The 14,878-nt window shown below is 42.8% G+C and overlaps 1 protein-coding gene across 1 annotated transcript in view; it reads left to right on the top strand.

Moving 5' to 3' along the window:
• Positions 1–14,878, top strand: part of RAB8B (RAB8B, member RAS oncogene family) — a 39,001-nt gene that overhangs the window by 18,639 nt on the left and 5,484 nt on the right. Inside the window, exons 2-7 of the mRNA XM_067534614.1 lie at positions 3,598–3,658; positions 5,243–5,303; positions 6,494–6,571; positions 11,315–11,404; positions 12,435–12,500; positions 14,212–14,262. Of these exons, the coding sequence (XP_067390715.1) occupies positions 3,598–3,658; positions 5,243–5,303; positions 6,494–6,571; positions 11,315–11,404; positions 12,435–12,500; positions 14,212–14,262 (407 nt within the window). The remainder of the gene's footprint in view (positions 1–3,597; positions 3,659–5,242; positions 5,304–6,493; positions 6,572–11,314; positions 11,405–12,434; positions 12,501–14,211; positions 14,263–14,878) is intronic.

Below are 14,878 nucleotides of genomic sequence, written 5' to 3'. Positions count from 1 at the left end.
TGCCAGACAGGACATGTGACCATTCCAACTTATTCGTGTTCCAAAATCAACAGAGAATCTGTGAATCTCCTGGTATCTAATAGAGCAGAAGACCTTCTATAGGACTACCTGAGCCGCATGCCACCATGTCGACAAGGCTCTCATGGTCATAGTCTCAGATGTGCCGAGTTCAATTCCATCCACACCATTGTGTTTGAAAGGTGCAGAGTGGGATTATATTTGTGATTTAGCAGGGAAGATGGAGCTATGGAAGTCAGCCATTCCCTCTTCTTTCTTTTGGGGGTAATTATACAAGATTTGGGGGATGTTACCGCATTGCCTGAAACCGCCAATAGAACTTGGGCCCCGTGGATCAATATATCTACTCCTTTAATCCCATACGTGGGGTAAATATGATAGTATGGAGTCCCTTAGTAATATCAATCTATTCTTTTCTGCTCCAAATCTGAAATGCTTCTGTTTGTCCAGGTGTGTTGGATTTTCTTCTAGTTAAGTTTTGGTTGGCCAATGCGATAGAGAGCTTGATATTCCTGCCATAAATACCCTATTTTACAGGAAATGTTGATATGCCGTCCTCTCATGGCATTCTTCATCAAAGCACTTTCCAAAGATCATTATCCCTATTTGACACAAGGGGAAACACAGGCCCAGAGGCAAAGACTTGCCCAAGATCACCCAGCAGGCCAGCGGCATGTGTATATCCAAATATGTTTTTCCTTCAAGGCCGTGTACCATTACATACTGTATTTTATAGCTGTGTGGTAGTTATGTGCCCCTTGCAGTTGCAACACTGCTTTGTTTATCTCTGGTTGCAGTTCAAAAAAATGTAGGGAATCCTCAAAGAGGTTTTTTATTTCCAGTGGATAGAAATCTCTGCATCTTAATGCGGAGTTAAGTTTTTTGTGTGTGAGAAGAGAGAAATCTGCTGTTACTGAAATGAAAATGGCTTTTTTACAAGTTGGTGTGTCAACCTATGAAATGTTGTTAAAGGCTCAAACTGACTTCAGTAAGCCAAGTGCCGCATATGCTTAGCCATGCGGGTATTCAGCAGGAAGTGGTAGCACATGTCACTAGATCTGCACTAAATGGGTGCAGCTCACCACTTCCTGTTACTGTAGTGAAGAACAAAGAAAATGTCAGTGACTAGTTCATTTAATGCAGAATGCTGTAGTCACTTATTTGATATATTTTTGTACTTTTCATTGTTACTGTGAAGCTCGTGGTTTTTTCTCACTACCTGTTCCTTGATTTTAGATTCTTAATTTTTTAACTTTCAGTGAAGATACATTTAACATGGCTCTTTTGCTATTTGTTGCTTTCGAATCTATAGAGCTTAGTCCCAAGAAATCCTGAATTTTAGAGTAGGTCTAATTATGGTTGTGTAAATCTTTTAGTAGTATATGGGAAAATACTAACCACAAGAGAATAGCCAGTGTTCACTACAGTGAATTCTTGCTTAGTTTGAGTGTGTGACATAGCCATTCCTCAGGAAATCTGCTCCTTCTGAGGCTTTGAAACTTCTTAAAGTGCAGCCCATGTGGGTAAGGTCTTGGTTTCTTGCACAATGTGAACTAATGAAGTTAACCACACGAGTTTCAGAACTTTTTTTTTTTTTTGGCATGATCTTTATTTTGTACTTTAGCATTAAAACTTCAGGCCTCTTAAAAGCCTCTGATTTAAATTGCTTTTGTCCATAATATAATTCTTTTAGAAGAGAAGTGGATATTGCATTTGTGTATTTTCAATTTTAATAAAAACATTAAACTTAAATTCCAGCATCTGAAGGGTTATGCAGTGGCAGCCAAGCCTATTCAGAATGTTTCCAAATGCAGAAACTTTGGATTTAAAATAACCCCCAAACTTTTGTATTTTGAACAAGGTTTTCCCCCCTGTTGCTGTAAACACACACCTCTCCAATAAACAGGAGAATCTGATTATAGAAACTAACAGGGTGCTGGACACAAAGTGCTGTCAAATGTTAAGTGAAAATATGTTGTCTTTCCTAATTTCCAGTTTAATCCTGTGTATAACTCAAAAGGACATGAAAATCAGTAATATGAGCACCCTGCTAAATTGACATAAAAGTAGAGTTCATGAACTAATCTAATTTTTTTAATGTTGAAACTTGTTAATGAATCATGAATAATAAACACATTTAATATCTGGAGTTGACTGTAGCTACTGTCATTATATTACATTAGAATAATATCAATAAAAGTTCATGAAGTATCAAAATATTGATGTGGGTGTTTGTAGTGACAACATATATTCTTACAAACTAGTGTTGCTTTAAATTTCATTTCCTCACTTCATTGCACCTGATATTGAACAGTTGAAATCTGGTGGCATCTTCACTAAATCAAAATGTCCCTACTTCCCAAGTGTGTAAGACAAAGTTCAAGTGATTCATGCATTTTTTCATCTTCAAACTCAATTGCAATTTAAAAAAATTCTGAGACTTCCTGTTTGATAGTTGCATAAAAGCCTTTGATGCCAGAAACAGAATTTTCTTCACTAAATTTAGTTATCATTAAATGGCTATTATCAGATGTATCTGAGAGGGAAATCCATGTGGATCACTGACTGTGATTAAATGAAATGTAATTGATTTAGAAAAAAATTGGGTTATGATTTTTTAAATGGACTGGTAATCTAGGAGCCAATTTAAAAATGATGGGTGGTAGGAACGATCAGAAAAGTCAAGCTACTAAATGGGGTATCCAAAAACCAAAATGTCCAAATTACTAGTCAGTTTGGAAATCATGGCCTTAACTCTTAAATCTGTTTTCGTGATCACATTCTCAGACCCAATAGGTGATCTTGAAAATTCTAAGTCATATAGGAGTTACTGCCAGTTTTACCCATAGTATGTACAACTTATTTTTATTTTCATAACTACAGAGCTAATATGTAACATTTCCTTACTACATTTGTGGAGTTATGACTTAAGTTCAAAAAGAGGATTTGGTGTAAAATTTTGAAAAGTGAGCCTTGGGTGCTTTTATATTTCCTTTTTACCCGTGATCTACTGTAGTATGCTTTATTCTTTGACCAGCCTATACAATTGGTCTGCAAATAAACAGAGGAAAGTGTTACTCTTTTAGCTGTGAAATACCTTCCCCCTCTATTGCAGCTTCTGATTAGAATGAAATAAGCCCAAACTGTCAAAAGTAGCCCCTAATATTGGAAGTACAGTTTGAGGTGCTATAAGGCCTAATTTTTCAGAGGTGCTGAGCACCCAGGACTCCCATGGACTTTAGTTAACCTTGAGGGTAGTTAGAACTTCAGACAGTTGGGCCTGTGTCTCTAATTGGGCACTCAAAGTTAGTGGCTACTTCTGTGAGCTTTGGTCCTACAGTATAAATAAGTAGAAGGATCTTGGGGTGAGATCTTCAGCTGGTGTAAACTGGCATAGCTCCATTAACTTCAGTGTCTGGTTTTCTGTACAAATTGTGCAGAGTAATTTGACTCAGAGCAACGACTTCAGAATCTTTACTGCTTGCCTAACATGACCCTTACGTTAATTCAGAACCATCAATCACAAACTGAATATATGTTTCCTTTTGTCATTAAACTTAATATGCTTCTCTCTGCCAGGAATTGATTTTAAAATCAGAACAATAGAACTAGATGGAAAGAAAATTAAACTACAAATATGGTAAGTATTAATTTTATTTACATTGTTTTGTAAGTTTTCAGTCAGGCTAAGTTACTCATAAGCAGTACAGTGTGATTGCCTAAACAGGGCAGGCTTAGTGATGGAGAAGCTATAAAACTTGGGGTAAGCTCTAGGACAAAAGCAATTTGCCACCTTGTTCTTGGAGCAAAGGTTGACATAGCGTGTGTTTGTGTGACAGAGGGAGGAAAACATTGAGTCAGTTGTCTTTAGTGATGACTGTGACAGCTCCTGATAAAATGAGAAGTTGTCAAAACCTTTAAATACAGTTTTGACTACTTAAGAGGCAAGAGAAATCCTAACTGCACAATCATAGACTAAGCAATGAGAACATCTAGCTTTTTAAAATCTAATTTATTGTATTGATGCCTCGAGTCAGACTGCGGTGAGGATTGTCAAAACTTCTTGGGTCATGGGGAAAGGAAGGACTGATGTCCACCGATATTGTTCTGCCATCACAAGGAATTGTCTGCATGCACCCATCTGACTTCCAGCAGATGATCTCTGCTAAATACTACAACAGTTTAAGTGAAAAGCTTCTTAGGTGCTTGCTGATGTGGTTTGGAATGAGTCCTCTTTGACACTTGGTTTATTGTAGTGATACTCAGAGTGAGGCTTGCGAGCCACAAGTGGTTCCTTAATGTGTTGCCTGTGGCTCTTTGCAGCGCATGATATTAACATTGATATAATTATTAACCAATCAGGATGCCTTTACTATGTTGAACCAATTAAGTTATCAACTTTGAGAATAATATATATAAAGATATACAATACTATGTAAATGAAACAATGAATTCACACTACTATGGCTCTTTTGGGTAATGCTGATCACTATTTGAACCACTAAGGTCTGAGTATCACTGGTTTAACGTTTGCATATAAGCAAAAATCATCACTATATATCTAAACCTTCTTGTACCTATCCGTGTCCAGCTGTTGTTCATATCCACATAGTGTTGAAAAACAGCTAGCAGACTTCCACAGACACCTGGGATTCAGCTGCCTCTGGAGGCAATTGACACTCATACACTTCCTGATCTCCCTAGTCAAACCTGGTCTTGTCTTCATATGGCCAAACTCCTTGAAGCAGCATCCAAGCTACTTTAGTGACTGCTGTGCTATGGTGGTTGGTCCTAATATTAATTTGCATGAAAATGTCTTATCTTTTAACAGTTTTTAATCACTTGGTGGGGCACACTTTTTTGTTTAATACAGGGCTAAAATGCATAGAAACTGCCTCCGAAGAATTGCTTTTGCTTGTTACTCTAAGCAAGGCCGTGCAGTACTGAGTCCAGGTTGACTGATGCCGTGTCAGTTTCTTAACTGAAAATTTGATTTCTCCTTTTAGAATATCCGCATAAATATCAATCTAAGTGCGGTGGCTTGTTGGTACCTTTTGAGGGCAAAGGAGGAGGACATACTTATTTAACTTCCAAAGGGTACTTTTCTTAATATCCAGGAGTATCCACACATTCATTACCTTTTTGTTTTTGATGAACTCTGAAAGTAGTGAAAACAAGGTTAAAAACAATAAACCAACCATTGTCTGTTTTCACCAAATTCTAGGGATACAGCGGGTCAGGAGAGATTCCGCACAATCACAACAGCATACTACAGAGGAGCCATGGTGAGTGAGTGTTCTCTGTGGTGGTGTGACAAAAATCATAATTAGTTTGCTTTCTTAGTTTTAAAAGGCTCAAGCTGTCTTGCTAGAGGGAAATCCTAGCTCAAAGGTGGGAGATAGAGGACTACTTCAGAACCATTGCTGTTTTTTGAAGTTTTTGTTTTCCAGATTTAAGCCTTGAGCCTCTTCATCTTGTATATAGTCACAATCTCTGCAGACATTAGAGGCTTAATTCACCAAGTTTTGTTTGAGAAACTTGTTTATATATAAACACAATGTTTTCCTTGGTTCAAGTGATAGCAGGATAGGTGATAGATCTGCTAATATTAAAAATGAATTTGAATGAGTTGGTTTTCCTGCTATGTGTCCCCTTCAGCAGATCTAGAATGCAGCAGCTAGATTCAGACATGATGAAGAATATAAGCTGTCTCTATCTACTGCAGCTGTTACTGATTCTAATAAGTCGACTATTTGACTACTAAATAGTTCCTTACATGGTGATATATCATGTGTGACAGCTATTCACAACATAGAATGACTCTGTGACATCCTAGGTCAGGCATTAATGCAGTTGTAGTCTGTACTTATTTTGCTGCCACCCTGTTATAGGGAGATGCATGTGCATACACACAGCTGTGGAAGAGCAGAAGCTGCCTTGACAACATTCAGCATCAGCTTTGCTGTAAAACTGTACTCACCTGTCAAGTAGAGCTACTTGCCCCAAGCAAGCAGAATCCTACAAAAGCTGTTCCAAGGCCCTCTGCAGGGGTTTGTGATGTGTAATGAACACAAATAGGTGTTGTAAAACATGGCTTACTTAAGACAAACAGAACATCAGGCCATGATTACTTGGTGATGATCACAACCTTTCTCATAAGGCAGACTGCTGGCTGCCTTTTAGTTATAGAATTTACAAATTCTTGCTGACCATAGTTTAGCTAGTTTTAACTTAAAATTAAGAGCACCATTATCCTATGTTGAAAAACAATAGGTGATAATGGATATTTATTGGGTCAAGACTGTTCAAAATTCATTTGAGTAAGATCATATAAAGGCTTCAGAAAGGGCTGTTAATTATGAAGGTATATGTAGCTTATTGACTTTTGAAGAGTTGTAACCACAAACAAGCAATGTACATCAAATATAAACTAATATTAAGATTAGACCCTCTCTTTTTTTGTTTTCCTCCACAGGGAATTATGCTGGTATATGACATCACAAATGAGAAGTCTTTTGACAACATTAAAAACTGGATAAGGAACATAGAAGAGGTAGGTGGTTGGGTAAATAAGCAGCATCTGTTCATTTTTGTAATTTATCCAAAGCGATGACCACATTCTAGCATTCTCCTTCGAGTGATTGCTCATGTCCATTCCAATATCGGTGAGTGCACACCAGCGTGCATGGTTCCCGGAACTTTTTTCCCCTTAGCAGTACCTGTAGGGCCAGCTCTGGTGCCCCCTGGAGTGCTGCATTCATTCCGTGGCACATGAGGCACTGCCGGCCTTACGCCCCTTCAGTTCCTTCTATGGAACTAGCCTTGCTCTCTGCAAGTGCCATTCCCCTTCTTTGAACTCTTTGTTAGTCGAAGTACCCTAGTTTTAAGTAGTTAAGTAGTGTAGTTTAATGATAAGTCCCTGACGGACTTAAGGTGGCCGGGCTATGTCCTGGCCGCCTGGATTTAAGCGCCGCTTCTCCCTCCCCCCCCCCCCCCCCCCCCCCCCCCCCAGCTCGGTACCTTAATTGCCTGGGGGAGACAGCAAACGGGAAAGACAAGAGTAAGAAATGCAAGGCTTTCAAACTGTGAGCCCAGAGGGACGGAGAGATCAGGTTTCAAGCCTGGCTCTTATCGCAGTGCTCCGCTCCGTGTCCTGGCCGTCCTGCTCCCCCTCGGCACCGTGCGTCACCTCGGTGTGGAGCGCACCGTTGGCACCGGATTTGGCTCAGCACGGAGCAGCATCCCCGGTGCCGAAGACGAGGAGAGCGCCTGGAGCGTGGACACTCCTCTGCACCGTGGGTACGGGTAGGGTCGAGTACAAAGATGCACTGGCCACGGCCCGTCGAGTCCTCTCCGGGTCTGCATCTCTGAGCAGGGAGCCACCCCGACTCCTCAGAGTGGGAGAGTGCCCCTGCCAACGCGGAGGTTTTCAGGCTGCAAGAGCCTTGTTGGCCTGCCTACGCCACCTCCGCCGCCCGCGCCCCTCCCTCCTCTCCCCTCCGCCCCATCCCCCAGGACAAGGGGCCGGGGTCCCGGGGCAAGCCCGGATGGGTACCCCCCAAAGCATGGTGGAGATCCCCGGTATGGTGAGGAAGATCTCCCGCCAGACAGCCACCAGGGGTAGAGTGAGGATGCTCCCCCAGCAGTCGCTCCAGGTCGGTGTCGGTCAGCCAACCTGCTTTGACACCGGATGCGGAGTCTCCCTCTCAGTGCCGACATTGCTCTCCGGTCAGACTCAGCACCGTGGACTGCAGAGCGGCACCGGTCTCCATCAGTGAGGGGTAAGCGGCGCCGCTGACATCCTCAGTACTGAGGCTCCGGTACAGAGAGCTCTTTGCAGTGTGCCTCTGTCCAGGAAAACCACCCGCAGTGACGGAGGCGGTCCTTGTCATCCTCCGTGTCGGAGGCGGCGAGAAGTCGGTCCCCGGTGCGGCATGGCACCCGGGACCAAGGACGGCCACGGCACCGCCTGTCTTGTAGTTTGGAGTCCCGCAGGGCGAACAGTCTTCGGGATAGCCAACGCCCCCACAAGGCATCAAAGCAGGTGGCAGTCAGCCCAGGTTTAGCCCCAAGGTCAATGGCCGTATTGGGCCCCATGGGGCACCCAGATGGAACCAGGGCCCCCAGTCCACCCTGTCATCAAGGGTGCAGTCCGTGCCCCCGGCACAGCAGAAAGCCCACAATCACTGCTCCTCGGACGAGGAGTCAGACCCCATTGCCCGGACGAGGCGGTCTTCAGGGACCTCATGGTGCCTCTGAAGGGTTTTCGAGCGCACCAGGAGCTGCTCAAGAAGGTGGCCTCTAGCTTGAGGCTGGAGGCCAAGGAGCTATTGGAGTCCGTTGTTACCCTCTCTAATGTGCAGGTGGCAACTGCCCCAGCGAGAGCGGCCCTACCAGCCCACGATAGGGTCCTCAAATTGTTTCAGCCCTTTGGCAAACCCCTTCCTCGGTCACCCTTACATCAAGGGTGCCCCCAGAAAGAGTATCATGCCTGGCCAAAGGGTTCAAGTACCTATTCACTCACCCGGCCCCAGGAATCCAGGGGTGGGCACAGCCAACCAGTGGAATGGGCATGGCCACCCTGGTGCTATTCCCAAGAACAAACACAACATAATTTTGTGGAATTGTGTTTAAAAAAAAAAAAAATTTTTTTTTTTTTTTTTTTTTTTTTTTTTTACATTACTCCACAGTTAGGACTGTCAATCATCAGGCCCACCTGGGGAGAGAGAATCTTAACTGGTGGGATTCCCTAAGGTGGTTTGCCGAGGCCCTGCCCCAGGTCCAGGCCGCCGACTTCACCTGATGAAGGAATCACGGAGGCTAAGGCAGCGCTCCAAATGTCCAGAGACGCTGCCGACTAGGCGGGTAAGGCCATAGCATCCACCATTTCCATCAGGAGGTGCTCATGGCTGCAATCCTCGGGCCTGTCCCAGGAAGGGCTGCAATCAATTCAGGACCTCCCCTGTGATGGGTCGGCCCTCTTCTCCGATCGGACTGATGCGAGGCTGCATGGTCTGAAGGACTCCAGGGCCACGCTTTGCTCCCTGGGCCTGTACACGCCCCGGACTTCCAGGTGACAGTCGTGGCCCCAGGCGCAGCGGCAACACGGCCTCTGCTTATGCCCTTTCAACCCTATAGAAATAGGGGGTTTAGGAGACGGAATTAGCCAACCTTGGCTCATCCTCACCCCCCCCCAGCAGGGGCTCCCAGGGAGTCGGGCAATCTTAGGAGACAGCCTTGATAGTGCGCCCGAGGGTGGCGCCCCTACTGCTCTCCTGGACCCACCCTGTCCTGCCCTGAACAGGTTAAGGCCCTTCTATCCTGAATGGGTGTCCCCAAGGGGAGGCGGTGTGACCTAGTGAATAGAGCACTGGACTCTGACCCAGGAGACCTGAGTTCTAAAAGTCCTGATTTCCTGCTGGGTGACTGCAGACAAGTCATTTAAAAAAGCAGAAGGGGGTCTGCGATCCATACTTCCTGGATCCAAGAGACTGGTATGCCGCCCTCGATCTCAAGGATGCATGCTTTCATTTGTCCATCCTCCCCAGCCACAGGCGCTTCTTCCGCTTCACGGTGGCTGGCTCCCAGTACCAATTTACAGCCCTGCCCTTTGGCCATCTTCCAAGGGTGTTCACCAAATGCATGGCATCAAGTGCTGCTATGAGCAGGCGAATGTGCCACTTCCGGGTGTCATCACAGCGCACTCAATCAGAACTCAGGTCTCCTCTGTGGCCTTCCTGGAGAGAGTGCCCCTACAGAACATCAGCAGAGCCACCACCTGGTCATCGGTGCACATCTTCACGTCCCACTACGCCATCGTGCAGCAGGCGAGAGGGGAGGTGGGGTTTGGCAGAGCCGTGCTGAGGGCAGCTCACCGGTAACTCCTGCCCACCTCCAGGGTATTGCTTGTTAATCACCTAAATTGGAATGGACATGAGCAATCACTCGAAGGAGAAAACAGGGTTACTTACCAATAACTGTTGTTCTTCGAGATGTGTTGCTCATGTCCATTCCACACCCACCCTCCATCCCCGCTGTCGGAGTTGGCAGAAAGAAGGGACTGAGGGGGCGTAGGGCCAGCAGTGCCTCATATACCGTGGCATGTGCGCAGCACTCCAGGGGGCACCAGAGCCGGCCCTACGGGTACTGCTAAGGGGAAAAAAGTTCCAGGAACAGTGCAAGCTGGCATGCACTCACCTATATTGGAATGGATATGAGCAACACATCTCGAAGAACAACAGTTACTAGTAAGTAACCCTGTTATTTTTTTCTTTCAGTGGAGGGGTGTGTATTTGTAGCCAAGTTAGAATGGATGTACACCAGAGCAGTGGTCCTTGAGCATAGGGTAGCTTTCTGGTTTACAATGGGCTGGAAAGAGAAAAGTTACAGGCTTTCATTCAAAAGTGATCATGGAGAGCAAGCATTTCAAAACTGCTTGCTTCCAGTGAGTGCCTTAATTTAGTGATACTCCAAAGCAAAGGTTAAGAGATGAGAAGACCTATTTTCAATATTTCTAGGTGAAGTTGAGATATGCCTAATACTACTGTGGTAGTGTTAAGTGTAGATTTACCTGCTTGTGTATACTCAATACCCTGTTGTCCAAAATTTGCCTTTGGTCTTACTTTAAACTTCAATTGTTTGTTAATTTCCTCTCACCTTGTAAGTTATTTGAATAAAGGAAATACATTGTGGGGTAGGGAGAGAAGACGATATTAGAATCTGAAGGCAGTGCTAGCGGAATTGGTAATGGGAAGCTATGAATATTAGATCCAAACAAAATTAGGCTTAATTTGGTGGACACACAAATTTAGTCTACTTGCTGACCAAAAAAAAAAAAAAAAAACCTACCACCATTCTCTGATTACAGTTGGCTTTTGGACCTTGCAAAGAAGGGACTATCCCAAGGAGACTTCTGATATCATCACATCAGATTGGTCATTGGTGACAAGGGTTAGAAAAGCCTTCCACTCTAGATCAATGTGCTTCCTTGCTTGACTAATCAGGCAATTTGTGACCACTTTGCAAGCTAGTAAACATCAGTCTTGTTTTAATAACTTCATTTTGAAAACAAACAAGCCAACCACATGCTGATGCCCTAGACATTCAAAATTAAACAAAATACTTTGTCTGTCTTTCAAAAAGCATATTCTTCTGTCTTTCCCATTGATGCCCTTATATTAGGGCTTTATTTTGAGAGAATTCTTATTGTCTAATGTGTGGCTCTGTTTCTGACAGATGAAGATTTATCTTTAATTAACTCTATGCTGCTTTTACAAGAGCTTATTTTTCCCTTCAGCATGCCTCTTCAGATGTGGAAAGAATGATCCTGGGTAATAAATGTGATATGAACGAAAAGAGACAAGTGTCAAAAGAAAAAGGAGAGAAGGTAAATTTTTGGATTACTAAATTCTTTAGTGAAGGCCTAATGTTTTCCCTGATCTACTATTCCTTAATGATGCATATTCCTCTGCTTTTAGCAACACCAAACAAAATAATCAGTCTTTAACTCCTTATTCTTTAGAACTTTCTAACTATCATAGGATGTCAACCTTTTTTTAAAAAGATAGTTAATATATGGAATCCAATTGAGCTGGAATACTCATGTTTCATGTGAGATGTTCTAAATGTTGGCCTTACCTATGGTAATACAATCCTTCCTTTCTAGGGAACCTAAAAGGAATAATAATCAGGATGTCATTTAAGTGTATTATGATTGAGCATTCTCTGAATCAGACTCTTTTGCAATGGGGAATTATGAATATTTTAAAGTATCCATATTGAGTCAAGTTAGTTGCTCTGACATTCCAGAACACTCTAAGGTTCCTTAAGTAAGGCTGCACACACAAGTATTATTTACACAATCCACAGTCACGATACTGGGGGTCACTGGGGGAAGATTATCTACACCTGCATATGAATGTCTAGCTGCTAGTAAGACTTTTTTTCTTAATTAAACTCTTATAGCCACAGGAAAAGTCCTATAGAACTTGAGTGATTTCCATACAGTAATTCAAAAAAGCTACAGAATGGATAAGATTTACATCAGGATCTGCCCTCTGGTGGTAATCTGTTTGGGATACAATTTAGAGGAGCTATATCAGTTTATACCAGCAGAGGGTCTGGTCCACTATGTTCAGAAAATCCTTAGTTACTCTTTCAATTTCTGTAGGAACCATTCAAACTCCTATAGCAACTGTTGGTTTCGTCCTCCGTTAAATGCTATACAGTATCTTCAGTAAAAGGGTAATATTATCACTTTTCCAGTGGAAAGAAAGTAAATTTGGGTTTATGATAGAAACTTGGTTGCACCCTTAATGGAGTGACTGCCACTGCTCCATGTTAGCTAACCTAAAAATGTCTGTCACTTTGCAAATTTAACTTATAAATACCAAAACTTTTTAAAACCTGTCTTCCAGTTAGCAATAGACTATGGAATCAAGTTTCTGGAGACAAGTGCAAAATCCAGCATAAATGTGGAAGAGGTAAGACTGGAATTATATTTGTTTGTCTTCATACAACTTTGTGTTTCTTGCAGTGTGATCTCTTAGTTTTTCTGACCTGATGCATAACCTGGGATTGGCCATTTCGCTCCTACGTCTTCATGTGTGCCAGTTGTTCTTTATTCAGATATGTAACTGAAACACCAAATGTCTTCTGGTAATATTGATACATTTGTAGATGGGTATTAACAGTGATTTTTTATTAATGTTGCAAATAGGATAGTCCTACACTTACTGATAACCAAAAGGCGTCTAGATACTAGAATTATGCAAATGTTCATACAGTGCCTAGTGCAGTGGGGTCCTGGACTCTAGGTGCTACCACAGTACACTAGTATTTTCTCTTTCCTAGAGAGAGATTTCAGGTTACTACTGGATACACACTATACTTCTCCCTGTCATTTGCCAAGAGGACCGACTATATCTTGGCTAGCACATGGTCTGCTCACTAAGCTGAAAGAGTAGCTCAAAGTAGGCCAGGCTGTCATGTATCTTGCCTTGCTATAATTTTATTCCTACTTTAAATTATGGTGGCTTGTCCTGTAGGGTGACAGTGTATTTTGCTGCAAATAGAGCTATGAGGTGACCTCACTGAGTGGACCTCACCACCACTGATTCCTCAGATCTTTCTTTACTGGAAGAGGATAAGGAAATGAAGTTTGAGTCAGTCACTGCAGAACTACCAGAAAATCCCACACAACAGTGTTTTATATATACCCACACAAAATAACTTACCTTAAAATGCCTCCAAGCTAGTTATCTGGCTAACTTTTAGAATTTTTATTTTTTCCCCTCTCATCTTTATTACGTAGCTGGCCTAGACATGTCAGATGCAAATGTAATGCTTAAATCTTGAATCTTATTTCTACCAACCACTTAACTTCTAGAAGGTAATACTTAATTCTGTTAAGTGAATTGTGTTTGGAACTCAGTTTCTGCTATTGTCGTGTTTTTCTCCTTTATAAATGCATGCTCTAACCCCCTCCCTACCCTAGACACACGTTCACTTCCATTCCTTCCCTTGAGAACCTTATCTCCAATTCTGAGCCCTCCCCTGAAATCCCACTTCCTTTTTGGTCTCCAAGAATTCAAGTTGTCTCCAGCCCCTTACAAGGATTTCTGTTTCCTTAGAGCATAGACTCTGGCTATCACTCAACTTGTATCCCTGTCCGATTATTCCCACTGTCACACCTAGCATGGCACAAACTATCCAGAGTGGCTTTTGGCTGTGGGAGTAGGAGCTGGGTTAGCTGGGAACCCATGTGCAAGGCATTTGCAGGGACGAAAAGAAAGAGAGCCTTGAATTTTCTGTGCCAAGCTAACTCTTAAGGTTTTCCACCTTGAATGGTGCTCCTTAAATGCTGGATTCTAACCACAGCACACAGCTTGATGCAATGTGAAACATGCTGCATCTTTGAATTTGGACTTTGGCCCTGAGTCTTGGAAAAGTAGTCTAATGTACATCAGTGATATGCCTCTGCAGAAGGGCTGATCAATGACAGCAGAAAGATGAAGGATGCAGATTTAACACAGATTATAAAACATGGCTATTGCCATATGAGAAAGTATCCATCACACAGTTAGTGCCTTTCATGTAATTTTTGATAGTACATATTTTGTAGGCCCTTGTTACTCAATGTGTTAAACCATTCAATCTAGTTTGTGTCTGATGTTCTCTTCTCTTTGGTTTCAGGCATTCTTCACACTTGCACGGGATATAATGACAAAGCTCAACAGAAAAATGGTTTGTACCTTTAACTTTGCAATAGGTTTTACTTCTGTGCATGGTGCAGACTGTTACAAGGCCAGTGTTTAAAAAACCCTTCAGTTTTTATACTTCCAGGAAAACCCACTGTTTTTATGGTAATCTAACCAGCAGCTTTGTGATTGGCAAAAGAAGATGTCTCTGCATAGACTTGTGATTACATGCGCTGGCAGGCAGTGCTGCTCTTACTGTTCAGCACTTGTGATTAATTCTCTACAAAACTCTGAAGAGAACATCAAAGCTGCTCAGTAACTTTCTGTAAGTGAGAAATGCTGGAGTTAAGGTTCCACTCTGTCCCCTGGTGTGCATGTGTCGTAGCAGTCTTTTTATTATATGATCATTCACTTTTTCTGCTACTAAGACGTAATAGGAAATGGGCTCCTGCACACTCCGATTACAAAGTCTGTGGCAACCCTCTCTAACCATACAAGAGCCATGTGGATGAAGCACAGGATTCTCGTGGAACCTGTATCTCATCCCAGAGCCACCTTCAGAAAACTTTTAACTGAATAGCTATGTTAGCCATGCACTCAATCAGTAAAGGCTTCCTTAGTTTCCTGTTTAACAGTTCTAGTGTGTGTGTAGTGGGGACTAT

This window comes from Emydura macquarii, unplaced genomic scaffold, assembly GCF_026122565.2.
Source record: "Emydura macquarii macquarii isolate MOO-44397 ecotype Brisbane River unplaced genomic scaffold, CSIRO-AGI_Emac_v2 contig_3451, whole genome shotgun sequence".
NCBI classification, from domain to species: domain Eukaryota; kingdom Metazoa; phylum Chordata; order Testudines; family Chelidae; genus Emydura; species Emydura macquarii.
This window is presented reverse-complemented; position numbering and strand designations above follow the sequence as displayed.